At 42.2% G+C, this 27,798-nt stretch overlaps 1 protein-coding gene across 1 annotated transcript in view; it reads right to left on the bottom strand.

Annotated features, from left to right (window-relative positions):
* Positions 1–936: 936 nt before the first annotated feature.
* Positions 937–27,798, bottom strand: part of LOC140396536 (F-actin-capping protein subunit alpha-2) — a 48,103-nt gene continuing 21,241 nt past the window's right edge. The window contains exons 2-10 of the mRNA XM_072485262.1: positions 26,761–26,824; positions 20,419–20,470; positions 19,503–19,566; positions 18,105–18,311; positions 13,993–14,072; positions 9,403–9,481; positions 7,369–7,440; positions 6,673–6,735; positions 937–1,939 (exon numbers count right to left, since the gene is read on the bottom strand). Of these exons, the coding sequence (XP_072341363.1) occupies positions 1,799–1,939; positions 6,673–6,735; positions 7,369–7,440; positions 9,403–9,481; positions 13,993–14,072; positions 18,105–18,311; positions 19,503–19,566; positions 20,419–20,470; positions 26,761–26,824 (822 nt within the window). The 3' untranslated portion in view covers positions 937–1,798. The remainder of the gene's footprint in view (positions 1,940–6,672; positions 6,736–7,368; positions 7,441–9,402; positions 9,482–13,992; positions 14,073–18,104; positions 18,312–19,502; positions 19,567–20,418; positions 20,471–26,760; positions 26,825–27,798) is intronic.

Consider the following 27,798-nt stretch of genomic DNA (forward strand, 5'->3'; position numbering starts at 1 on the left):
ACTGTATGTCCAATGTTTTTAGAAATGGGCTTGGTGGGTTGTAAGCTGTTCATAGTTTGCAATTCCCAAGTGTTCACAATTTCAAAGTGCACAATGTGAATTATTTGGAACCTTTTTTTTTGGATGCATTAAAAAAAATGCAAATACTGGTGAGTTCAATAAATAAGCCACAGATAGCTAAAGTCCTTGTTATTTTCCTGTCATATTATTCAACACTGATGGCTATGGTTTACTCAAAAAGGAATTGCAACGATCACCAGATGTCCCAAGTACTTATCAGCCAATTAAATACTTTTGAAACCTAGTAGTCACTCCTGTAATGAAGTAGATATTAATAATTGTGCTCATTACGGCTTCATATACATAAAACAGTCAAAACCAGAATTATATTGTGAGCTGGACCAAAACATGTCTGGCAGGAAAAAAAAGGCAAGTGGGATCCATGTGCAAAGCTACACCTCAATAGCAGAGATCAGAAGATTCAATACTGAAGTACTTAATGACCCATTAAGCCAACATAACTCTTTTTCGGTACAGCTTCATTCTAGGCTACAACAATATCCCATCTGGTGTAAAAACCGAGCTCTATCATGCAACCTCTCCTGTAGGGGTTTCTTTTCCATTTGGCTTTAATTTATGCAAGTCAGATTGGGATCAAATATCCAAGTTTTACTAAAACCTGTCAAAATCCACCCAAACCTACTCTCACAGCAGTTTAACTGAAGCCTTACTTTCCAGAATGCTAAAATAATTCTAACATCAAATTATGGCAAACTTGGGAAGAGAGTGTTCGTCTGTGCAACAACCACTACGTCCATTCATTCCTTTGAGAAACCCGATCTCGATGACAACTTCAACTGTCATTTACAAATTGATCATAGGCAGAAATGGGATTTTGATGCTGAAAGTCACAAATAAGACAGGCCGACACACAAATTAATGAATACAGGTTTATATTACAATGTGTCTTGTTCTGGTACAGTTGTGTCTGCTTAATAAAAAATAACTCATGGGTAACTTTTAATACACAGCTCATTGAAGGAGGAGTTTATGTGGGCACAAAGCAGTAACTGCATTTTATGCATATTTTTGCAGGAAATATTAACTACATCTGAGACAGTGCCATGTCAGTAAAGCATAAACATTACTAACCACATTGAATTATTTACCCATTAACTCAATATTTTCTGTCCCATGCCATTTACCCCTGAACAGAATACTTCTTTTATAGAGAACAAAGGCAAGTTCAGAAATTAATGTGGAAGTGACTGAAGTCTATGAAGGGATATATTTCAGATATAAATGATTAGTAACCGTCAACCGTTTGTCGAAATAAAGGTACTGGGAAGAAACAGGCCCATTCTGTTAAGTTTAAAATTTGCTTGGATCCTCAGCAACGTAATTGTACTAAGCAGGAACCGGAAAAAAAACCCTAAAAAAGGCATGGTCTCACCATGGTTCTGTAAACATAAGTATGGCAACTAAACGTAATGGCTGCACTGACTGCTTCAGAAAGTGAACGTACATTAAAATGAAAACAATCACATTAATGAGTAAACCAAGGAGTCAAACTATTTTAACATGTCAGAAAGGGAAATGCTGCATTGAAAGCCATGTGCTTTGTGCACAGTAAATCTATCATGAGCACGAATGGTATTCAACTGAAAGTGTATTAAAAAAAAAGGTTATGAGGCAATTTCCCAAATTATTTATAAATGTAATTCAACAATTTCACACTTGTGAGACCAGACCTTTTTAAAACAGACACGAAAATTATCCAGTCATGCAAAACTTCCTCTTAAAGATTTTGCATTTCTTTGCCAATCTTGTAGCTCAAGATTTTGTTCCAATCGATCTTGGTGCGAGTGACTGGCAGCTGCCGACGCAAGGCTTTAAACGTAGTGTCCGACATGGTCTGATAGTTTTCATTGATAGCAGTCTGGAGAAAGTAAACATTTAGATTGTGAGGGAAACACAAGCGCGACAATAATTTGCTGCAAGGAAAAGTACAAATAACTAACGCCAGTCAGTGCTCACCTAAGAGCTCCTCTCGAGCTGACAAATCAACCCGAGATTTGCTAATTTTATTGAGCACTGGCTAATACTTTGAGGGTGGTGTAGTGGTAGGAAGAAGGCCTCAGTTTACTGGACCAAAAAAAAAAGAGACAAATTGCTCTTCTATAGAAGAAATTCACACCAACAACCAGCACCATGGGCTTAAGTATCAAATTATATCCAGAAATTAAAACTGGAAAAACAGCATCAATATATATATATTATATATATTATATCAATGGTGATAACTAACCCCAGATTTAATTTTACTGAATGTGTCAGAATTATCATGACACCATTCACAGTAATCTGGAAAATACTGTTTTGAAGGTCAGAAGCAATTCATGCACAATATATTGTTTGCTGGTGTGTGTGCTACTTAGTAATCTTCAGTTCAATGAGAGGTCATACTAGCTTCCTTTATATATTTTTAAGTGTGACTCTTGAAATCAGTACAGAGCTATATTCTGTTCCTGGGTGGACGTTTTCTGGATATATCTGGCTATTTGTTTTTTTTTTTTTAAACATGCTTTGCGAAAGTGTTGGCAATCTGCCAAACTGATTCATGTATGTGGCCCTCACCTGAATTCTCACTCACTACTCAATGAGGCAATTGTGACAACTGGGAGATATCATACTTACCACACAAAAATAAAATAATTTTAAAATACTGAGTGACATTTTGAGTAAAGAGTGCTCTTATAAGCCTTTCTCCCATGTAATTGTTTTACTGGGGCTTGTTGAGGGTTGAGTATGTGCGGGCTTTTCAGTCTGTAATGGGGTGACCTGTAAGCAAGATCTGTTTTACTCGTGCTCCTGTTTTCATAGTTACTACTGAGTTACTATTATTGGTAAACTTATTTATATAAAGAAGTTCCTCCACATTTGACCACCTGCTTTGTAGTCTCAAGTTACCACATCTTGAAACTTCCGGTGGCGCCCTCGAGGAAGCAGGTCGGATCGCTCCCGCCCGCGATGGGCAAACGGACCTGTTAAACAAACTCTTGCGGGACCTGGCTAGGTTGAGGGGACAATAGGGAAGAGGCTTCCGTTTCCGTCTCTTCCCCCCCCCCCCCCCCCCAGGGTATGAGCAGCTGGACCAGAAGTGGTCGAGTGGAGCGGCAGGGCTCGAAGCGGGAGCAGCAGGGACCCCAGGCCAGGCGACGAAACATGGCGGACGGCAGGGACCAGGGAGCGGAGGCTCACTGGCCAAGGGAGATGGAGTTTTTTTAAGAACTGCTTCGCCGAATTGAAGAGGGACACGTTGGACCCGATGAGGGCGGTAATTGACCGAATGGTCGAGGCACAGGCGGTCCAGGAGAAGGCGCTCAGGGATGTCGAGGTGAAGCTCTCCAGCCAGGCGGACACGGTGGCGGAGATGGAGCACGAGGTGGAAGAGCTGAACGCCCACCAGAGGAGGATGCATGAGCAGCTTGAAGAGCTGGGGAACAGAGCCAGGAGGCAGAATTTGAGGATCGTTGGCCTCCCCGAGGGCTGCGAGGAGTCAGATGTGGGTGCATACGTGAAAGGTATGCTCGAGGCGCTGATGGGCCGGAGGCCTTCCCCCGACCCCTGGAGTTGGATGGGGCGCATAGAGTCCCCGCAAGGAAGCCCAGGACGGGCGACCGACTGAGGGCTTTGGTGGTCTGCTTTCACCGGCTTGCTGACAGGGAACGTGTGCTGCAATGGGCCAAGGCGGAGAGGAGCAGCAGATGGGAGAATTGTGAGGTGCGCATCTACCAGGACCTGGGAACGGAGCTGGCCAAGAGGCTTGCAGGATTCATCAAGGTAAAGGCAGCCCTCTACAAAAAGGTGAGGTTTGGAATGCTGTATCCTGCGAAGCTTTGGGTTACGTTTGAGGAACTCCACTACTACTTTGAGACACCAGAACAGGTTTGGACTTTTATTAAAGAAAAGCTGGACTTGAACTAACGGGCACTTAATTTTCTCAGTGTTGTACAGTGGCAGCAGTCTGTTAACCTAATTTGCTCTGACTAGGTGTGGACTTTTATTAAAAGTTGGACTTGAACCAAAGGACTCTGGGCTCTCAGAGCTTTTGTGTGGCGGCGGTTTGTTAAATTATCCTGTACTGTAATGTTCTATCCAAGATTGTTTTCAGCCGGGTCAGAGCGGGGGCTGGAGGGCGCATTGTGTAGGGTATTTTGGGGGGATAGCATCGGGGGGGGGGCAGAGAGAGGGGCCCTGCAAGGGGGGCCCTGCTCTTGGTACATTTTGGTGGAAGATCGGGGCCTCAGAGGGGGATGGGCTAGGGGCTGGTTAAGGGACTTGAAAAGGCACGGGGAGATACAATCAGGTCAATGGGTCCTTGGTGTGTGGGGGGAGGGCCCGAGCGCTCGGGTGGGAGACAGCAGGCGCCAAGGGCAGGGGTCAGCGTAGCTAGCGTAAGTCAGGGGGCCCCAGGGAGAGTAGGAAGAGGGACGGCCTAGGGCCAAGCGCAGGGCTGGTCTGGCAGGTCAAGCCTCGGTGGGTAGGGGAGGTTTTTGGGGGGGGGGGCAGCCGAGAAGAAGAGTAGAGAAGACTTAAGTGGGCAGAGGGGGGGTCTAGGGATCCCGGGGGGGGGGTCGCTTGCAGACTCTCAGGGAACAGCGCAGGAAACCGACAACAGCGCCCGAGGGAGGGCCAAGGGGTTAGAGCCACGTTAGTTTAGTTGAACATGTGGGGCAGGGCAAACAGAGCTGACGGGAAGTGCTTTATTAACATGTTTATTCTTTCCCACTGTTTGTTTTCACTATGTTAAGGCTCTTTGCATAGGGCCTGTTTTCTCTGTGGAAATGTTACAAATTTGTTTTAAATTTAAAATTTAAAAAAAAAAGTTACATCTTTTTGGCGACGAGGAGAAAACAGCAAGAAAAGAAAACTTTTTTTTTGATGTTCAGTGTGGTAACTTGAGGTGGCTTTCAGTGAGTAGTTAGTTTTCATTGTGACCTGGGTTTAATCGAAGAATTTCAAGTGAGCAGCACCATGGTTGAATTTGGGGCAATTGGAGAGTTCGATGAGAGAAGCAAGGGCTGGGTTGAATACGTGGCGAGGTTGCAGTATTTCTTAAATGGAATAGAAGAGGAGGCAAAACAGAGCTCGATTTTGCCGAGTGTGTGTGGGGTGAAGACTTATAAGTTGATGAGGAATCTGGCCATGCCACGGAAAGCAGGCAGATTTTATTTGCAAATTTAGTTGCTCAGGTCCAGAATCACCATAACCTGAAATCCTCGCTGATTATTCACAGGTTCAAATTTCACAGCCATTTTCGAAAAGGTCAATCGATAGCTAACTTTGTGGCAAAATTACGCCAACTTTAAGAACACTGATTTCAGAGTAGTTTTAGAAGATATGCTCAGAAATAGTTTGGTCTGTGGCATTAATGAGGACAGCATTCAGAGTTGGTTGTTGGGTGAAGCCGCACAGACTTCCAAGGCGACCCTGGAAATTTTGCAGGGCATGGAAACGGCTGCCAGTAATGTTAAAGATATTCAGAAGGCTAATGTTGGTACTCAGGTGGGGTGCTGCATAAAATGAAAAAAGAAGTTGCAAGCAAAAAAGGTGAATGCAGTGGACTGGTGGGCTACACTATACAAATTATTGCAAATTTTATGGATGCTGTTTGTCAGCAGTGCATTTAGTGAAGAAATGCAGGGGTGTGAAGAGAAAGGCGAAAGCTGAGCAAGAAAATTTAAATTCAAAGCTTCAATCAGCTATGTATAATTTAGACAGCTCCGAGCAGGTAGAGAAGCAAGCTTATGGCATGTTTAATGTGAATGAGGTATGGGCAGAGCCTATTTTTACTACAGTGGCGGTTGATGGTAAGCAAATCAAGGTGAAGGTGGAAAAAGAAGCCTCCGCGTCCTTCATTAGTGAAGAGACCTACCAGTCGATGAGGACGTCGTCGAGAAGTAATTACGGGGAAGACCGAGGAGGCGCATGTCAGCATTTTGGATCAAGTTTTAGAAAGGTTTTCAGAGGCGGGACAGCATCTGAAGAGGAACAAGTGCAGTTTCCAGGCACAAAGTGTCTACAGAGAGTCTACAAAGGCCACAAAATCATTGCACAATGCTCATCTCCTGTGGAGACGAAAGTTCGAGCCATTAAGGAAGCTCTGGTGCCCAGCAATGTGTCAAGAGCTCAGGTCATTTTTGGGCTTGGTAACTATTATGTAACGCTTTTGTCATTTTGAGCACAAAGTGTTCTTATAAGCGTGTTCTTATAAGCCTTTCTTCTATGTAATTGTTTTACTGGCATCTGTTGAGGGTTCTGAGCAGGTGCAGGCTTTTCAGTCTACAGGAGGGTGACCTGTAAGCAAGATCTGTTTTACTGGTGTTCTTGTTTTCAGTTATTACTGTTACTACTGTTCTGCCGAGCTACCGCTATTGTTAAACTTCGTAACGACAAACCCATAAAAAGCCTCGATGTAAAAACAATGTAAAGGGACATTTTGGCCAAACTGCTGAACAGCTGCAAAGTTCATTTTTTGCTTCAGCGGACAGAATGGCACCTGACTTGAGTGCAGCTATGACTGTGTGCAAATCAGATGTATACAAGCTCACAAACGTGTCTCTTGGAATATTAGAAGTCAGTCCAAATATTTAATTGAGATAATCATACCTGGTATTCATTTTCTACTGCTTCTACAAGTTTTGTGAATTCTTTTGCCATCTGGGCTTCATTCTGTGAAAGAAAGCAGAACAATCGAAATGTTAAAAATATAAAGCAAGTGCATTTAGGTTACAGACTAGCTTGGGGCACATCATGTTCGCATGGATACAAGTGGAATACAAGTAGCTTGAGCTTCATTGAAGTTTCAATTCGAGTCATAAAGACTTCTGTGATAGCCAAAGTGTGTGTGTGTGTGTGGGGGGGGGGGGGGGGGGGAGAGAAAGAGGGCAGCTCCAATTTATGTTTGCTCATCAGAAATTAATGCTGGAAAATTGAATATGGATGAGAGGAGTGGGTGAGGCTTGATGCCTTTCTCAGTAATCAACCAATGTTCCATCCAGGTTGACAAGTGGCAATCAGCCACTTGGGTCCCAGAGCTATAAACACCTCTGAAACAGGACAACAACAACATTCAGTGTTTTCAAGTAAGATGTGGAGTGGAAGAGGGAAGACAGAAGTGAGGCTGGGGTGGGGGGCGAAGGAATAAAAATCATTCATTGATATATAAAGATGGTGCCAGAAAAATAACACTCAACACAAGATTTATATAAACAACTTGCAGTTACCTCAATGATTGCTATCATAAATAACAAAGAAACTATCATGGTCACTTTTCTTAGAATGTAGCTTAGTAGTTTTACTTACAGTGACAGACATAGTTTCCTGTACATCTTTATGGCTGACCAGTTGGACATTGCCATCTTCATAATAGTGAACCTAAAAAATAAACTTGTGAAAAGGTTTGGATTTGCATTTTCATTACATTTATTAAAACCTAATTTTACCTAAAAAGGATTTTAAAATTGCTCTCAAAAATTATAGCACTCGAGCAATCCAGACTCCAATTTACAATATTTAGATTTGTACTCTGTTCTTTTAAAAACTGTACACCACTTTCAAACAAAAAATTGTTACTACAGCCTGTGAGTAAAAAGAGTCTTATATTTGTTCCTTTGAAAAAAAGTCTACAAAATATTTATAGTCGACAATCACAAGAACACTAAGAACCCAAATTATGGAATATGCTCAACAATTTTGATTAATCTATGATTTCACCAAAATAGTATAAGGCAAGTGACAAGAAATTAAATACATCTTATGCATTTCTCAAACCTATGAGCCATTTGTTAAAAGGTCATTAATTTCTATAACTAGTATCGTAGGTTTAAAATTGTCGGTGAAAAATATCCATTTGATTTAGTAGTATTATTGAAGCATGAGACCCCTATTTAGTAGGACAGTATCTGAATTATAGTCTTAAACATTTACAAGTGTCTCAGTCATTTGCCATCCGAATGCCAACACTCTTCCCCGGGTGGAGCTCACTGTGACTTTGGAGTGAGCTGGAAATCAGAGGTCCTGTGTTCTCCCGAAACAACACATTTGCCAAATCAATGGTCCTCAAAAGGGGAATTGGAGACCATCAGAAAATATTTCAGGTGAAGTTTTTTTGTAAGGCCAGGATGAGCACTAATGCTCCTCTTAGCACCACGGAAAGCTACCCATCAAACATCCAGTCCTCACTGATCCCAGCCTGGCCTTCCCTTGAAAGGGGAACATAACATAAGAATTATGAGGAGGCTAGCTCCTCGAGCCTGCTCTGCCATTCAATAAGATCATGGCTAATCTTTTTGTGGACTCAGCGCCACTTACTCGCCCGCTCACCATAACTCTCCATTCCTTTACTGTTCAGAGATCTATCTTTTCCTTAAAAGGATTCAACTAGGTAGCCTCAACTGCTTCACTGGGCAGGGAATTCAGTTTCGCAACCCTTTGGCTGAAGACGTTCCTCCTCAACTCAGTCCTAACTCGGCTCCTCCTTATTTTGAGGCTCGGCCCCCTAGTTCTGGTTTCACCCACCAGTGGAAAACAACCTCCCTGCTTCTATCTTATCTATTCCATTCATAATTTTATAAGCTTCTATAAGATCCCCCCCTCCCTCCCTCCCCCATTCTTCTAAATTCCAATGAGTATAGTCCCAGTCTACTCAGTCTCTCTTCATAAGCCAAGCTGCTGCTTGGGTCTGTTAAAGAATTGTAAGATTTCTGCTCCAGATGTGTAGGTAGTGTATGGATAATATTTGACTAAAGGTTTAACGCTAACATCAGTCGAGCCTCCAACACAGCCCATCAGGTGGATGGTAGGCACATTTTGTCCACTAAGTTAGTCTTACAAGAAATCAACCCACAAGAACTTAATTGGACGACATGAAATACACACTCAAACAGTAAACTTGAAGTGATAAACAACTTTGCATGAGTATCCACTTAGAAACAACTGATATTTAAATGTAGTTACATCTATTGGAAAGAACAAAATAGTCTGGACCTCAAGGACCATGGACCATGGATATTTCACCACAGAATGAAAATTGATCAAGAGTGGAATGTACTAAAGCAAGATTCGAGATACGTACAAAAGTATCGTTTTAGCAGATACAGCTTAGACAGGAAGGAGTTTAGCATAACATTTTTTTCAAAAAACCTTTAGGAGAGCCTGTGATGGAGTAGAATGTGCATGGTCTGAGGAAGGGACAGGTTTATAGTCATGTAATTTTTGATTCCTGCTTTATTTCTGAACATTGAGATAATCGACAAGAATAAACAAGATCTTTAAAAACTGTTTGGATGGAATTGGTTATGGATTGAGAGACTCAGCCATCGTATAGTTATTACAAACCTGAATTTTCAAAATGCCTTCCACCTGAGTTGATGAAGAAGTGATAATAAACTTCCACTCTGATCGCCAACGTCCATTCCTTCATTCAATTAACAGAAAATGATGAAGATGGTCAAACAGAGTAGTATTATATACATGTGATTTATCACTACAATTGCTATCTCTCTTGCAAATAAACAAGGTAGTATGGATGCAATTTTGATACAGTCAATACGATAGTGACTTGTTGAAAAATACATACATTTGAATGTAACATTGACTACTTGGGTTCCATTTGATTAGTTTAGCGTACTGGATAACGAATGTTAAAATCCCTCAAGTTTTTGCAAAAAATTGTAGGTCTAATGTAGCTAGGTCTGGATGAAAACCTGACAGAAGGAATAAAATGTATAGATATGCATAAATGTATGGAGACTACATAAAAATAAAAATAGATGAATGTCTCAATTAGGCAAAAATTATAATTTAAGTACCTAAACAAACAGGCTCTCCTTTAAGAAATTAATCATGTGCCTGCTCATCTTTTAAATAGGAAATATTGCAAACTTGGTTAAATGAGACAAAAAGTTGTATTCAATTGAAAAAAGTTACCTTCTACTTCCCTCGACTTTGATTTGTCCTCAAATAGCTCATTTTTTCATTTTGTCTGACACAAAGCAAATTCTCAAAATATTTACTCGCACTTTTTTTAGGATTGAGCTTTTTGATCAAACTGATAGCTCAGCCTTAAAGGCAAGTTCAATTCCCAATCTGTGCCAAGTTAATTGATCTTGGTTTGGAAGAAGATAGTGTGCTATAATTGGCCCCAGAAATCCATGTGTTAAAATTAGAGCATCAGTCATGCCTGCCAAATGTAATGGCTATGCAGCAGGAAGAGAGTGTGTGGGGTGCAATGATGCATGCAGTCCATGAACCTTCCAATATCCACTGTCATAGACACAGATGAATAGTGTCCATTCAAAGAGTGGCCGACAACTGTAAAATCATATTGCAGCAAAAGTTATCCCTGCTTGAAAGGGAGGTGGGGGTAGGGGAGAGAATTGGCAGAAACAGAAAAATAAGTAGCGAGAATGCCAGAGATCTTAGTACAATAGCTGAGCTAGGGATGGTTTGGAATCAGAATAGTTTTCTACATAAAAATCAATTGATTGTTATATTTCACATAATCACAAGGCTTTCAAATAGTGTACGGCTATAGGATTCGTCTCAAATACCTGTCCCACTGTATAATTATGCATTTAAAAAAATGTTTATGTATAGGACATAGGGCATAACATTCCAACAAATGCTTCATTCCCAGTTTAAAGAATATTTTACCCAGTATAATTCAAACTAGTTTGAAAACATCGGATTTACTTTTGAATCACCTGTCAACATTAAGCATTCCAGGGGCACTACATAAATTACCAGATTAAAGATGCTGTACACAGCAAACAATATGTTTTTATCTAGCATCACGAGCTCTAGCTGGCCATTATACCATTTCAGCACAACAGCCAGTACTGCTGTCAAACGGGGCAGCGCAGTGGTTAGCACAGCTGCTTCACAGCACCGAGGTCCCAGGTTCGATTCCGGCTCTGGTTTGCTGTCCGTGATGTTTGCACATTCTCGCCGTGTTTGCGTGGGTTTCACCCCCACAACCCAGGGTGGGTGGATTGGCCACGCTAAATTGCCCATTAATTGGAAAAAATAAATTGGGTACTCCAAATTTATTTTAAAAAAGCTTTGCAGTCAAACTGACAAACAGTACCAAACTGACATGGGAGACTAGTTGCTGTGAATATTGCTTTATGGGAGGTGAATTAACTGCAGAGTGTTAATTTGGTTTCGGATTCATGCATCCATAAGCACATTTATATTTATGGTCCTGTCTCTGAACCCAGGAAATCAATAAATATCTCAACCGAATGTTAAATGTTTCTATCTTTCATTACAAAACCTTCTCAAAGAAAATGTTTACAAAAAGTTTTTTTGCATACACTCTTCCCACAATAATCTGAACTCGTATTGCCTTGAGCTATACTGAATAAAACCACAAAGATGCACAATTAATTTGAATTCCAAAACCTAAGACTTGGTTCCTCCCTCTGCAATGGATCCTTAGCTTCCTAACCCACAGACCACAATCAGCAAGGTTAAACAAGACCTCCTCCTCCACAATGGTCCTCAATACCGGGGCCCCACAAGGCTCTGTATTTAGTCCCCTACTATACTGCCTGCACACACGACTGTGGCAAAATTTGGCTCCAACTCCATCTACAAGTTTGCTGATGACACGACCGTTGTGTGTTGGATCTCAAACAACAATGAGTCAGAGCACAGGAGGGAGATAGGGAACCTGGTGGCATGGTCTAATGACAACAATCACTCCTTCAACGTCAGCAAAATTGACTTCAGGCAGCTAAGTATCGTACACACCCCTGTCTGCATCAATGGTGCAGAGGTGGAGATGGTTGATAGCTTCAAATTCCTAGATGTGCACATCACCAACAATGTGTCCTGGTCCACCCACGTCAAATCTAAGTTCAAGAAAGCACAACAGCACCTTTACTTCTTCAGGAAACTAAGGAAATTCGGCATGTCCACATTGACACTTAGTCATTTTTAAAGATGCACCATAGAAAGCATCCTATCTGGCTGCATCACAGCTCGCTAAGGCAACTTCTCGGACCAAGACTGTAAGGCTGCTTGGCCCAAGACCGCAAGAAATTACAGGGAGTCGTGAACACAGCACAGTCCATCACGCGAACCCACCTCCCATCTATTGACTGTCTACACCTTCTGCTGCCTTGGAAAAGCAGGCAGCATAATCAAAAACCCTCCCTCCCGGTTATTCTCTCTTCCATCGGGCAGGTGATACAAAAGTCTGAGAACACGCACTAACAGGTTCAAAAACAGCTTCTTCCTCGCTGTTACCAGACTCCTGAATGACCCTCTTATGGACTGAACTGATCTTTTCACACATCTTCTCAAATGAGTAATACTACACTCTGCATGCAAACCTGATGCTTGTGTCTATGTATTTACATTGTGTATTTATGTGTATCCTAAGTTTTTCATGTATGGAACAGTCTGGGCTGTACGCAGAACAATACTTTTCATTGTACCTTGGTACACGTGACAATAAATCAAATGCCTTGAAAAAATGAAATATAATTTATAGCACAATCCAAATTCAATTTACTCTTGGGTTATCAGATTAGAAGATAAATTCTTTGCTTTTTGGATCTTGAACAGATTATTCACCATCTAGTCTTTTCAAATGATCCTACTAATTCTACTTTACATGCGCCCACAAAGGTGGATACAGGAAACCTCATGGCACTCTGTTGGTAGCAGGAGTGTTGTCCCCAGTGTGCTGGTCCATATTTGTCCCTCAAACGGTCTTTTTAGGTGTTAATTATATCCTTGATCATATTGCTTTTTGTGGGAGCTTTAAGTGTAAATTGGCTACCACATTTATATTACAACTATGGTTATACATCAAAAAAGTAACTGGCTATAAAGTCGGAGATATCCTGATGTCAAGAAAGGAGATATTAATCGTTTTTTAAAATTATGAGATATGAGCATCACCATCAAGGCCAGCATTTATTGAACATCACTAAATGTCCTCGAGAAGGTCAATGGTGAGCTGCTTTCAGAGTCCATCTGTTGCAGATACAACCACAGCCCCCGTTGAGGAGTTTCAGGATTATGACCTGGTGAGTGAAGGGGCAGTAACTTGCAAGGGACTTGCAGTTGGTGGTGTATCCATGCTCCTGCTGTCCTTGCCCTTCCAGGTAGCAACAGTCACAGGTTCGGAGAGTGCCGTCAGAAGGTTTGACAAATTGCTGCAGTGCACCTTGTGGATAGTACACATTTCTGCCAGTGGTGGAGGGAGCAAATGTTTAAGGGGAGTTGATCAGGCTGCTTGATCCTGGATGGTGTTGAGCTCAAGGTGTTGATGGGAGTTGCACTCAGCCTGGAAAGTGGGAGAATTATTTCACGTTCTTTACTCGTGCCGTGTAGATGTTAAACAGACGTTGAGGGATCGAGTAGCAAGTTATTTGCTTCAGAATTCCCAACCTCTGATCGGCACTGCTCCTGTAGCCACAGCATTTAGATGGTTGGATCAGTTAAGTTTTGGATCAATGGTAACCCTCATGATGTTGACAGTGGGAGATTCTGGAATAGTAATGCCATTGAATGTCACAGGGACATGGTTAGATGTTCGCTTACTGGAGATGGTCATTCCCTGGCACTTGTACGGCATGAAATTTTTTTTCGCACCAAGCAGCTCGAGCCTGAAATGTCGTCCAATTCTTGTTGCACTCAGGCACAGACTGCTTCAGTATCGGAGTTTCAGGAGGCACTGAACACTACACAATCATGGAAGACGTTTATATTTTCCAACCATCGTCCTTTTGATTTGATTTCCACTTGATATGCCTCAAAACAGACAGAATAGTAGTTTTGTCAACCCCCTGTGTCATTTATGACAAATTGCCGCAAATATCAACTTTAACAATGCAGGTTACTTTTCTTCCTCAGGGGTTTCATTTGAAAAATACCTCCCAAAAAAACTATAATAAGAAGAATTCAACATACCAGAAATTTTTGGGTTGAAACTGATGGCTCTCAATGCATACTATGATGGTTTGATGTCCTTCAATGGTTTTTCCATATACCTGGAAAGAGATTATAAAGTTTTACTAAATATAGGATGTTCAAATTAGAATTTTAATGCTGGATGAAGCAAACGTTTTACTAACAAAACATTTTTAAAAAAAAAAAAAAAAAAAAGCAATTTTACAGGATGTGGACTTCACTGGCTCCGTCAGCATTCGTTCTCCTTCCCAAATTGCCCTTGAGAAGGCGGTGGTGAGCTGCCTTCTTAACCACTGCAGTCCTTGTGGTCAGGTACACCCACTATGCGGTTAGGGTGTTCCAGGCTTTGACCCAGCGACAGTGAAAGAACGGCGATATATCTTCAAGTCAGGACGGTGAGTGGCTTGGAGGGGAACTTCCAAGTGGTGGTATTTGATGCCCTTGTCCTTCTAGATGGTAGTGATCATGATTTGGAAGGTGCTGCCCAAGGAGCCTTGGTGAGTTCCTGCACAGCATTTTGTAGATGGTACACACTGCTGCTACTATGCGTCACGTTGATGGTGGAGTGGGTGAATGTTTGTGGAAGGGGCGCCAATCAAGTGGGCTGCTTTGTCCTGGGTGGTGTCGAGTTTCTTGTGTTCGGTCTGTGCGCATTCAGGACCCTGACCTTCCGTTGCTTGGCAATTTAACACAAGACCCTGCTCCCATGCCCACATGTCTGTCCTTGGCCTGGTACAATGTTCCAGTGAAGCTCAACGCAAACTGGAGGAACAACATCTCCTCTTCCGGTTAGGCACGCGACAGCTTTCCAGTCTCAACATCGAATTCAACAACTTCAGATGATTAGCTCTACCCCATCCGGACCCATTTGTTTTCACCCATTTCATTTTTACTGTTTTTTACCATTTCTTTCTCTCTTGTCATTCTTTATTTATATTCACCCTCCCCCATCTTATCCACCTTTCATTACCCTTTCTCCCCTTTGCTTCCCCCCCACCCCACCACCACATCTACATCTGTCACAGTTTACCCTCTGATGTTAATTTCTCTGCAGTTTGGCCTTTCACACCTTTTGTTCTCTCTGGGGACTGCCATTAGCACTCTTTCCCCATGGTTTCTGTGGCTATTAGCACCCCGTTTCCCTGGGTTTCTGTGGCTATGACTCATCTTTCATTCTCACTCCACAGTATAAATATTTCCCACTTTCTCTGCCTTTAGCTTTGACAAAGTGTCATCTGGACTCGAAAATTCAGATTCCTGACTTATGCCTTATAGATGGTGGACAGGCTTTTTGTTTTTGGGGGGGGGGGGGGGGTCAGGAGGTGGCTCCACAGGATTCCTAGCCTCTGACCTGCTCTGGTAGCCACAGTACATGTCTAGCCAGTTCAGTTTCTGGCAAATGGTAACGAGAGGACGTTGATAGTCGGGGATTCAGCGATGGTAATACGATTGAATGTCAAAGGGTGATGGTTTGATTCATTCTTACTGGAGATAGTCATTGCCTGGCACTTGTGTGGCACGAATGTTACTTGCCACTTGTCAGCCCAAGCCTGGATATTGTCCAGGTCTTGCTGCATTTTCACATGGACTGCTTCAGTGTCTGAGGAGTCGCGAATGGTGTTTATTGTGCAATCTTCAGCAAACATATCCACATCTGACCTTCTGTTGGAAGGGAGGTCATTGATGAAGCAGCTGAAGATGGTTGGGCCTAGAACACTACCCGGAGGAACTCCAGCAGTGATGCACTGGAGCTAAGATGATTGACTTCCAACTACCACAACCATATTCCTTTGTGCTAGGTATGACTCCAACCAGTGGAGAGTTTCCCCCAATTCCCATGGATTCCAGTTTTGCTGTGGCTCCCTGGTGCCGTTCTCAATCAAGTGCTGCCTTGATGTTAAGGGCAGTCACCCTCACCTCTGGAGTGCAGTTATTTTGTCCATGTTTGCACCAGCACTATAATGAGGTCAAATGATGCAGTCAGTTTCAGAATCATGTGTTAATCTAAATCAAGAATATCTAGAATAAATTTTCAAATTTCAGTGATTTAAAAAGAAAATAACTGGATGCTCTCCAAGCAAACTGTCCTTAGAGGACAGGGAAAACAGCAGCTGTCCTGAAGGAATGATGTTCGCTGCCAAAGTTGGCAACTTCAGATTAAAAGGACTTCAATATTCCAAAATTCAGTATCTGACAAGACAGTATTTTCATCTGGTGGCATATTCAATTGAGAATTGCACCACACACAGCAAAACCCCTCAAATACAAATCTCGTCTACTTCCAGCGCCAGGGTCCCAGGTTCGATTCCCTGCTGGATCACAGTCTGTGTGGAGTTGGCACGTTCTCCCAGTGTCTGCTTGGGTTTCCTCCGGATGCTCCGGTTTCCTCCCACAGTCCAAAGACGTGCAGGTTAGGTGGATTGGCCATGATAAATTGCCCTTAGTTACCAAAAAAGGTTAGGAGGGGTTATTGGGTTAGGGTGGAAGTGAGGGCTTAATTAGTTCGGTGCATCTCGATGGACCGAATGGCCTCCTTCTGCACTGTAAGTTCTATGTTCTATGTTAAATCCACCCAGTGTTGCTGCTCTTCGCAGTCTAACAGCTTCACAACCTTGCCATCAAATGGAAGATCCACTTCGGATTGTTTCATTTCCCACCGTTAGCTCCCAGGTCTTTGACCGACTCTCTTGCTATGGTTGCTATATATAAAAGACCTGGGAGAAAGAGCAACGGTGGGAAATTAAACAACCTGAAATGGGGATCTTCCAAGTACATTTTACCACACACTAATAGAGGGTCAGCCAGTACCAACTAGGACTGACATTAGTCATCTGATGCTGGTGGCAGGACCAACAAGTAGAATTTGATGTGACAAAATCTACCAAATGGTGAGGGGAAAAAAAAAAAGCAGAGGAATGTAGACTCCGTATCATGCCTCATGGGTACTAGTTCCTGTGTTTAGATCAGGCCATCAAAAAAGGCAGGCCTAGGGCCATCGTTTTAGCAGGTACACTATTCACACACCTTTGGAAGACAGCCGCCCATATTTGAAGCTAGTACTATTATGCAGCACAATATACGGGACTCTAGGAATTGTTAGCAATACGGTTCACCATCCTGCCACCCTCAAAGGACCAGCTGAATTTAATTTGGATTCTTGAATCCAGGCACCCAAATAAATAGAGGCTGACTAAATAGTAGTGAGAAGAAAATGTACTCGCACAATCACAAAAGTGTAATCAGAGCATTCATAAGGGGAGGCGGTGGTGTAGTGGCATTGTTACTGGACTATAAACAGTGACCCAGACTAATGCTCTGGTATCCAAGTTCAAATCCCACCACTGCAGATGGTGAAATTTGAATAAAATAAAAATTTGGAATGTAAAGCCTAATGATGACCGTGAAACCATTGTCTATTGTTGTAAAAATCCATCTGGTACACTAATGTCCTTTACGGAAAGAAATCGGACGTCCTTACCTGGCCTGGCCTACATGTAACTCCAGATCCACAGCAGTGTGGTTGACTCTTAACTGCCCGCTCAAGGGCAATTAGGGATGGGTAATAAATGCTGGCACAGCCAGCGATGCCCACGTCCCATTAAGGAATTAAAAAAAAAAGTTGTTAGACTTTTAAAAGGTCAGCCCAGAAGAAGGGCACTTTATTTGGCATGGACCAGAATAGTAATACAGGGATTACCTGATAATGAAAACAGTTTTAGATGAAACATATGTAAAGTAGACCATCTGAACAACAATCTTCACTGATCACAGCATGTGAGATGAACATTAGCAAATGAAATGAAAATGAAATGAATGAAAATTGCTTATTGTCGCAAGTAGGCTTCAATGAAGTTACTGTGAAAAGCCCCTAGTTGCCACATTCCGGCGCCTGTTCGGGGAGGCTGGTACAGGAATTGAACAGTGCTGCTGTCCTGCCTCGGTCTGCTTTAAAAGCCAGCTATTTAGCCCAGTGTGCTAAACCAGCTCCAGTAAATGGATATTCTCACTGTAGAAAACCATACTGAATGTTTCAGATGGATGAGAAAAAATAGAAAACTGTAATGCACATGAATCACTGTATTGGTTACTATTAATTAGAATGAGATACTTACAGTGCAGACACCATTTGCATAATGTTCTTTTACATATGCTCTCATAGCATTATCCACAGCACTTCTCCAAGATTCCAATGCATTCTCGACATCATGGGGCTTGGGATCACTTGCTTCTTTTCGTAAATGGTCAAATTTGAATGAAATCCTGTTCCTGGGATCCAAAAATCTACCATTGCCAAGGTCACCATGCTCTGTTATTAAGACCTGCAACATAGCAAAACCGAACAACATGACTTATTAAAGCATCTTACTTCTCAATTTTCATTTTGAAAATCATATCCAGGATCTTGCATTTTCAAAGTTCATTGAATGTTATTTGAATTAATTTCATTGCTAGTTATGACACTATCACTTTGAAACGATTTGCAAAATACTTGTACATTATCTGATACCCTGTGCAATAGTCAGCAGAATTAATTTACTTTTTAAATAATGTAAATTGGCCATTTTACCTGCTAGAAGACGGAGTTAAGAGTCAGTAATCAAAATAATTTAAGTGGAGGGAAGCACGGTGGTGCAGTGGGTTAGCCCTGCTGCCTCACGGCGCCGAGGTCCCAGGTTCAATCCCAGCTCTGGGTCACTGTCCATGTGGAGTTTGCACATTCTACCCGAGTTTGTGTGGGTTTCGCCCCCACAACCCAAAAATGTGCAGGGTAGGTGGATTGGCCACGCTAAATTGCCCCTTAATTGGAAAAAAATAATTGGGTACTCTAAATTTAAAGAAAAAAATACAAAAAAAAATAATTTAAGTGGGCGTCATTGTGATTTGAAAATAATTTAATTCATCATCAGATTTCACTATTCCACTTCTATTGAAAAATGGACAACGCAATAGGATACAATGTTTTAAATAGCTATGCCATTCACTTCCAGTTGAGCAATAGCAGGTGGCACCTAAGTTATCCTCTCTGTAGGAATAGAGAATCAGCAGGCTGCTACAGGAATGATCGTCATCACCACAAAAAATATGTTCAATTGCTTGGTCACTTAGCCAAGAAAGCCTACTGAGAGTATAAATGAAAAGATTTGAGCTAATTTTATGTTGATTCCCTGATTTCATTTTGGAAATTCACAAGAATCAAAATAAATATCCTGAAATATTTAGCTGGCTAACCAAATATTAGATCAGAAGCTCACCATCTGGGAACTAACGGGAGGCTCAAATATCGCAGATAGGTCATTAGTGACCATAGCTCGAAGTCTGTTGCCAACACAGACAGCTGAGCTTGCTCCAACACAGACCTCTCCTACCCTCCCAACAAGACAGGAATTAGAATACTGGCCTTGGAAAGCACAACACAGGCATGCAGTAAAATTACAGGACATATGACATTAAACATGCTCATGGAAATTTTATGCAATAGCAGTTTCAAGGTAACACAAATTACTCCATACCTGATCATCATACCCATCAATTTTTGCTGGAGTAAACTGGTCCACATTATACTGTGCAAAGGCACTAAAATTAAATAATGAACAAAAAAAATTAGATGACAAGGTATGGAAAGGTTATAAATCCAAAGTATGTGCAGTTAAAATAGTCCCCTAAATATGCAAATTTGAAAAAGCTCGACTGGTGGAAAACCTTTACACAATTAAAGCAATTTAAAACATTTAATATATTTTTGTAGTAAGGAGGATTGTTTTTTTTTTTCATTTTTAGAACCCAGAAATGGTTAACTGCATTGCAGTTTCATTATTTTCATTTTAGGTGATCAGGTGAGGGAGGGCAGGATCAGGCTGTGCGGTGATGCCCCTTATACGGAGCTTCCCGTCGACATTCAGAATTAGTCAATGCCCTCTAGGACACAGTGTCCAGCATAAAGGCAATGCCTTGATGGGGAGCAAAGTGCTGAGAAAGCTACATTATTCATTTCTGCTGGCTTTCATATACACTTCAAACAAACAGTAATCATGTAGCATGGCACTACACTTTGTTTGAAAAACTTTGCAGTATTTTGGACAGGACAGTGTATAATCTGGTTACCGAGACCTTGTTCTAGGCAGAGAATTTACTGCAATGTCATGGGGCCCCTAAGGTTTTTGTGGATCTTTACCTCCCAACGATTGGTCAAAAGCCTGTTAAGCAAGACACCTTGCTGACCTGTATCCTTGCAGGCAGAACTAAAGTACTGGTGCAGTGCAGAATACAACTAATGCTGAAAACAAAATATCCCCACATATGTAAGGCTGTGTCATATGTGGTTTGTTTTTGATTAATAGTATTATTGGCTAAATAATTGTAAGAAACATTTGTTTTGCAATTATAACAGATTTAATATTTGCATAATTAAGCCACAACTCTACTTACTGCGCTGTACCCTCCCTGAGCAGATTATCCTCATTGAGCAGCAACCGCACATCTGGAAGAAAGTTTAACAGAATAGTGCTGAGTTAGTCTTTGGCAACATGAAGCAAAATTCAAGCATGATAGAGTTATGCTGACACGAGTATATATATATATATATATAATGGCAGTAATAAACCATCAAATCAGTACTGTGCAACTTTATCTTTTATTCATATGTGATAAGCATTACTACCAAGGCTAGCATTTGTTACCCCTCCCGAATTGCCCTCAAGGTGGTGGGGTTTTAAAGCCCATTTTAAAGGAACATAGTATCAAGTCAAAATGACGCAATCGGAGGCAGGTTACACAGCACAGAAGCTTCAACCTCTGACCAACTTTTGTAGCTGTAATATTTGTGTGGCTGGTCCAGTTAAACCTCTGGTCAATGGTACCCCCCAGAATGTCAATGATGGGGGATTCATCAATGCGAATGCCATTGAACATCAGGGGGAGATGTTTAGATTCTTGGAGATTGAGATTGCCCATCACTTGCGTGGTGCTATTTCTTGTAATTTATCAGTCCATGCTTGAATGTTATCCAGGTCTTGCTGCATGTGGGAACAGACTGATTCAGTACCTGAGTTGTGGCAGTATGGAACACACTGCAATCAACAATGAACAGCCCCACTTCTGACCTTGTGATGGAGCGAAGGTTATTGATGAAGCAGCTGAAGATGTTTAGGCCTGGGACACTAATCTGAGGAACCCCTGTAAGTGATGCCCTGGGGCTGAGATGATTGGCCTCTAATGACCTCAAGCATAACTTTGAGAGTTTTGACCCCGATTCCCATAGACTTCAATTGTGTAGGGTCCATTGATGCTACATTTAAGTCAAATGCTACCCAGGTGTCAATGTCAGTTACTCATTTCACCTTGCTTAAATTATTTCATGGTGTGTGGGCATCACTGATGAGGCCAGCATTTATAGCCCATCCCTAATTGCCCCTGGGAAGGTGGTGTGAGGTGCTTACTTGAACCACTGCAGTTCGTGAGGTGAAAGTACACTCAAGAGTGCTGTTTAGGAAGGGATCCTGACCCCAGTGACAAGTGAAGGAACGGTGCAGGTTGGGGTGAGGGGACACTTCCTACTGGTGGTGTTCCCTTGTATCTGCCACCCTTGTCCTTCTAGATAGTAGGGATCGTGGGTTTGGAAGGTGCCAAGGGGTCTTGGTGAGTGCCTGCAATACATCTTGAAGATGATACATATTGCTGCCACTGTGCATTGATGGAGGAGGGAGTGAATGTTGGTGGATGGCATGCGAATCAAGCAAGCTGCTTTGCCCTGTGGGTAGAGCTTCTAAGTGTTCCTTGAGCTGCACTCATTGAGGTAAGTGGAGAGTATCCGATCACACTCCTGACCTGTGGCTTGTAGATGGTGGACACGCTTTGGGGAGTCAGCCGGCGAGTTACTCACACAGCATCCCTAGCCTTTGGCCTGCTATCATAACCACGGTACTTACATAGCTAGTCCATTTCAGTTACTAGTCAATGGTAAACCCCTCAGATGTTGATAGCAGGGGATTCAGCTTCAGTGATCGTAACACCATTAAATGTCAAGCTGTAATGGTTAGATTATCTTCTGTTGGAGATAAACATTGCCTGGCACTTTTGTAACATGAATGTAATTTGCCACTTGTCAGCCCAAGTCTGGATATTGTCCAGGTCTTGCTGCATTTGGAAACTAGCTGCTTCAGTATCTAAGGAGGCATGAATGGTGATAAACATTGTGCATTCATCAGCAAACATCCCCACTTCTGACTTTATCAAAGGAAGGTCGATAATGAAGCAGCTGAAGATGGTTGCGCCCGAGAACTCCTGCAGTGATGTCCTGAAACTGCGATATTTGACCTCCAACTATAACAAATACCTTCCTTTCTGGTAGATACGACTCCAACCTGCAGGGTATTGCTCCCCGCCCTCTCCACAATTCCTACTGACTCCGTTTTTCTAGGGCTCCCTGATGCCACACTTATGGCTGCTTTGATGTTAAGAGCATAGAAACATAGGAATTAGGAGCAAAAATAGGCAATTCAGCCCTTCGAGCCTGCTCCAGCCATTATCTGATTGAATGGCAATCTCTTCCTGGTCTCAAATTCACCTCGCTACATGTTCCCCATATCCCTTTAACCCATTTTTTAAAATCAGAAATATATCTATCTTCTGGAAACCATTTAGTGACTCTGATTCCACCGCACTATGGGGCAGCGAGGTCCACAAATGCAAGAAGTGGTGCCTCCTCATCCCAGTTCTAAATCTACCGCCTCTCAATCTATACCTGTGACTTCTCGTTCTAGATTGCCTTACAAGGGGGAACATTTTGTCCATGTTTACTTTATCAATCCCTTTTAGTATCTTATATATCTTGATCAAATCCCCTCGCATCCTTCTAAACTCCAGCAAGCACAGGCCCAAACGGTTTAATCTTTCCTCATATGTTAACCCTTTCATCCCTGGAATCAATCTGAACTGCCTGCAATGCCACCACATCCTTCCTCAAATAAGGAGATCAAAACTGGTCGCAATACTCCAGATGTGGTCTCACCCACACCCTATACAATTGCAACAACACTTTTCTACTTTTATACTCCAGTCCTTTTGCAATAAAGGCGAACATTCCATTTGCCTTTTTAATTACGAAAGAGAAAATGCTGGTAAATCTCAGCAAGTCTGGCAGCATCTGTAGGGAGAAAAGAGCTAATGTTTCGAGTCCGATGACATCCGCAGTAATTTGCTTTTATCCAGTGCCTTTTTAATTACATGCTGTGCCTGCATACTTATTTTCTGCAACTCATGAAGAAAGACACCCAGATTCCTCTGCTCAGAAGCATTTTGAATCTACTTTACATTTAGATCAGTGTTCTTCAAAGTCGGGGGCGCGACTCATGGGTGGGTGTCAGGAGGGTCACGGAGCCGTTGTCCGCGGCGCTCCCGATCGCGCAAATCCCCGCGCAGCAGCCGGCTTCTCATAACTCTGGCTGCAAGCGGCCGCGAACATGTTAAAAAAAAATTTGGCTGCATTGTGCATACGCGCACGATGATCGGCGCACATGTGTGCCAATAATCGGGCACGCATGCGCAGTGCGGCCGCTATTTTTTAAAACGGCTGCAGCTTTTTGTTTTAAAAGTTCTGTAGTGGTTTTTATTCATTTATTTTATTCATTTAATTTTTATTTTTTTTCATTTTTTTTTTTACAAGTTCAGGGGGGTTTTATTCAGTTTTTTTTTTACAAGATCGGGGGGGGGGGGGGGGGGGGGGGTTATTTGATAAAATTTTACAGGAAAAAAATTCAAGAATTTTGGACAGATGGAGACTCCATACTTTCTGACACCGGAAGGCTTCACCTTCATCCAGCAGGTTCCATTGGAGGAGCGTGTACGAGGGCCAAAGGGACCCAAAACCATTTCTTCCATTTTTGTCAGCAGCAAACAAGGTAAGAGAAAATGGTGGGTTACGGAGGTCGGCCGGGTTGGGTCCCGAAGGTGGGCCGGTTTGTAAAAATGTGTCCCCAGAAAAAAAGTTTGAAGAACACTGATTTAGGTAATAATTTGCCTTTCTATTTTTTTTTTTTCCAGCCAAAATGGATAACCTCAAACTTTTCTGCATTAAAATCCATCTGCCAAATTTTGGCCCAATCTCCGAGCCTATCTATATCCATCTTCAAAATCTTTATCTCCTGCTTCCCCAGCTATTTCAGTATAATCCGCAAATTTTGCTATGTTACACTTTGTCCCCACTTGCAGATCATTTATACAGATTGTGAACAGTTGAGGTCCAAGGACCGACTGCTGCTGCACCCCGCTAGTAACAGTTCGCCAGCTAGAGAAGGACTCATTCATCCCGACCCTCTGCTTTCTGTCAGTCAGCCAAACCTCAATCCAAATCAGTACTCTACCCCCAACCCCCTGCGATCTCGCCTTCTGGATCAGTCTTTTATGCGGTACCTTGTCAAATGCCTTCTGGATGTCTACAAGTTCCCAATTATCCACCTTGCTGGTTACACCCTCAAAGAACTCAAGCAAGTTTGTCCAGCTTGACTAACCCTTCATAAAACCAAGCTGACAATGGTGGATTGAGCTTTGTCTTTCCAAATGTTCGGTCATCTCTTCCTTATAACGTTGTCCAAACATTTAGTAGGCAAGTACACTAAACCACATAAAAAGTACTCCTCATTGACATCCAAAAACAAATTATAAGGTATTCCCCATTGACATCCAAAAATAAATCACACCAACATAGTTGATAGCAAGCCACATCAGTTGTGTCAAACCATTCCAAAGAACGAACATTGTGACAACACCTCTGGTCCTGAAAATGTATTACAAATCACAAGCTCCCATTTCAGCAGAAGTTAACTAGTATTGGAGATTTAGTAACTTTGCAAAATAATTTCTCATTTCTCTTTCTTAGCCCCATCTGCTTTTCATAATTTTTATTTCACTTTCTCTACATGATTCAAATCAAATTTAAACTTCCTGCCTTACAGAGTTGTAGACTGCATATCTGGGAAGCTTACAAAAAGAAATATTTTTATTGAAGGCTTTTCGCGTATCTACATAGAAATATCATATAGCCCAACAGTACACAGTAACAAAGCACAGGCCCATAATACCCCCGATACCACACCTTCAACTCTCCCCGTCTCATAGAACATAGAACAATACAGCGCAGTACAGGCCCTTCGGCCCACGATGTTACACCGAAACAAAAGCCATCTAACCTACACTATGCCATTATCATCCATATGTTTATCCAATAAACTTTTAAATGCCCTCAATGTTGGCGAGTTCACTACTGTAGCAGGTAGGGCATTCCACGGCCTCACTACTCTTTGCTTTTTCCTCCCTCATCTCCCCCCAATGAAAACAAAGCTCTAAACCTTCCCCACACTGACATCTTAACTCACCTTGAAGTCGATAAACGCCTTCCACCTCCGGGTGAATCCCACCCTCAGCTTGCGAACTTGATCTTCTCCAGGTGCAGGAATTCTGTCAGGTCGCTCACCCATACCCCCACCAGCTTAGCAAAACCCGTTCCCGTTTCCGGGCTATCAGGGAGACAAAGGCCAAGACATCAGCCTCTCTCCCCACCTGGACTCCTGGATCTTCTGACACTCCAAATACCGCCACCTCCAGACTCGGGGCCCTCCCTACTCCCAGAATTTGACATAACATCCAGGAGCCCCTGCCAGATTCCCCTCCACTTTGGACATGCCCAGAACATGTGGATGTGATTCGCTCCCTCCCGCACACCTCCCATCCTGCAAAGAACCAGCTCATCCTCTTCAGGGGCCCTATGCACCACCTTAAATTGGTTGAGGCTTAATCTCACACACAACGAGGACAAGTTCACCCTTCGTAGCGCTACCTTCCATGTCCCGCGCCTCACGTCCCCACCCCGAAAAATCAGTCTGATGTTTTAAAGGGCCTCACGTTTCGTGCCCTGTTGATAGGCCACAGGTGCCCTCTAGAGGGGGCTGGCTGGATTAAAAAACTTATCATTGGATATAATTCCACTCAAAAGCCTGCAAAGACATTATGAGCAGCCATCAACATAGAATGGCAAGTACCAGTTCTTTCCATCTGACAGCAACATCTGGACCAATGAGTAATAAGGGAAGCCATGCTGATGTTCCAACACTAGGAGCTTCTGCTGAAGCAAAGTCCATTTAAAATGGTGCAAAACAGACTGTTTCAGATACTCGTGTACTAATAAATCTAGTTGACCAGGTTGCATAAATAACTAGGCATGCGAACAACAAATAGACAGGATGAATGAAATGAAATGAAAATCGCTTATTGTCACAAGTAGGCTTCAAATGAAGTTACTGTGAAAAGCCCCTAGTCGCCACATTCCGGCACCTATTCGGGGAGGCTGGTACGGGAATTGAACCGTGCTGCTGGCCTGCCTTGGTCTGCTTTCAAAGCCAGCGATTTAGCCCTGTGCTAAACCAGCCCCAGTAAACAGGAGAGCAAAAAACGTATTCCCACACATGCAATATTAATGAACTACCACCCAGACAAGAATAGCACAGTTCACGTTCCAACCCTCTCTGAAAGGTTATACCTTCCTGCTTCACCCAAGCAGCTTGACGAGAGGTTTAAGCTCATTCTGACATGCAAATGCACACGGTAACGATGCTGTATTCCCACAATTTTATATAACTACAGAAATCATCCCGTAGCCTCTGGCAAACCTGTATCTGTTAATTCTCAACCATAATTAAGAGTTAACAATTTGAGTTGCAGCCGTACAAATAAAATGAAACGGCAGAGTCACTTTATAAGCAATTTAACTGAACTTACCATTAAAAACTTCATTGAATTCTCCTGGTGGAGCATGAATAATGAAGTTTGCTGCTATGCGCACCTGTAATTAAAAGAGATTTTATAATTAATTTTTATCCATAACTTACACTCAAGTTCAAAATAGCTCAAATTTTACATTGCTACAATATCTAATAGAGAACAATTTTGATAGGAAAATTAATAGCAATTTTATCAAAATTCTTTATTGAATGAAATGGTTCACCATTTTCTAACCTTCCCCATATGGTTGACTCTTGTAAAACATCAAAAAGAAGAGGAAAATGAATCAGTTTTCATTAACAGCAACTGTATTCTATTCCTTGCAATAATATTGAAAAGGTCTGATGCTCCACATTTATGATATTCTGCATAGAGAAGTCAAATTTTTGAAATCTATTTTTTTTTTTAAGGACAAAGGCCATGAAGTTGACTGTTACACAGATAATGTTTGAGGGCTTGGCTGGCATGTTTCATTTGGGTTCATGTTAAATTCAGAACAATGGAATAGAGTAAAATCTAAAAATTGAAATAATTCAGAATTTGATCACTTTAAAATTCAAATTGTAACAAATCACAAGAACATAAGGACTAGGAGGAGTTGGCCATCTGCCCTTTGAGCCTGCTCGGTCATTCAATAAGATCACAGCTGATCTTTTTGTGGACTCAGCTCCACTGATCCGCCTGCTCACCATAACCCTTAATTCCTTTACTGTTTGAAAATCCATCTATCTTTGCGTAAAAACATTCCACGAGGTAGCCTCAACTGCTTCACTGGGCAGGGAATTCCACAGATTTACAATCCTTTGGGTGAAGAAGTTCCTCCTCAACTGAGACCCAAGTCTGCACCCCGTTATTTTGAGGCTATGCTCCCTGGTTCTATCTTAGCTATTCCCTTCATAATTTTATGTTTCTATCCGGTCCCCCCTCATTCTTCTAAATTCCAATGAGTATAGTCTCAGTCTACTCAAGTCTTGCATCATATGCCTATCCTTTCAACTCCAGAATCAACCTAGTGAATTTCCTTTGCACCCCCTC

Source organism: Scyliorhinus torazame, chromosome 19, assembly GCF_047496885.1.
Source record: "Scyliorhinus torazame isolate Kashiwa2021f chromosome 19, sScyTor2.1, whole genome shotgun sequence".
NCBI classification, from domain to species: Eukaryota; Metazoa; Chordata; class Chondrichthyes; order Carcharhiniformes; family Scyliorhinidae; genus Scyliorhinus; species Scyliorhinus torazame.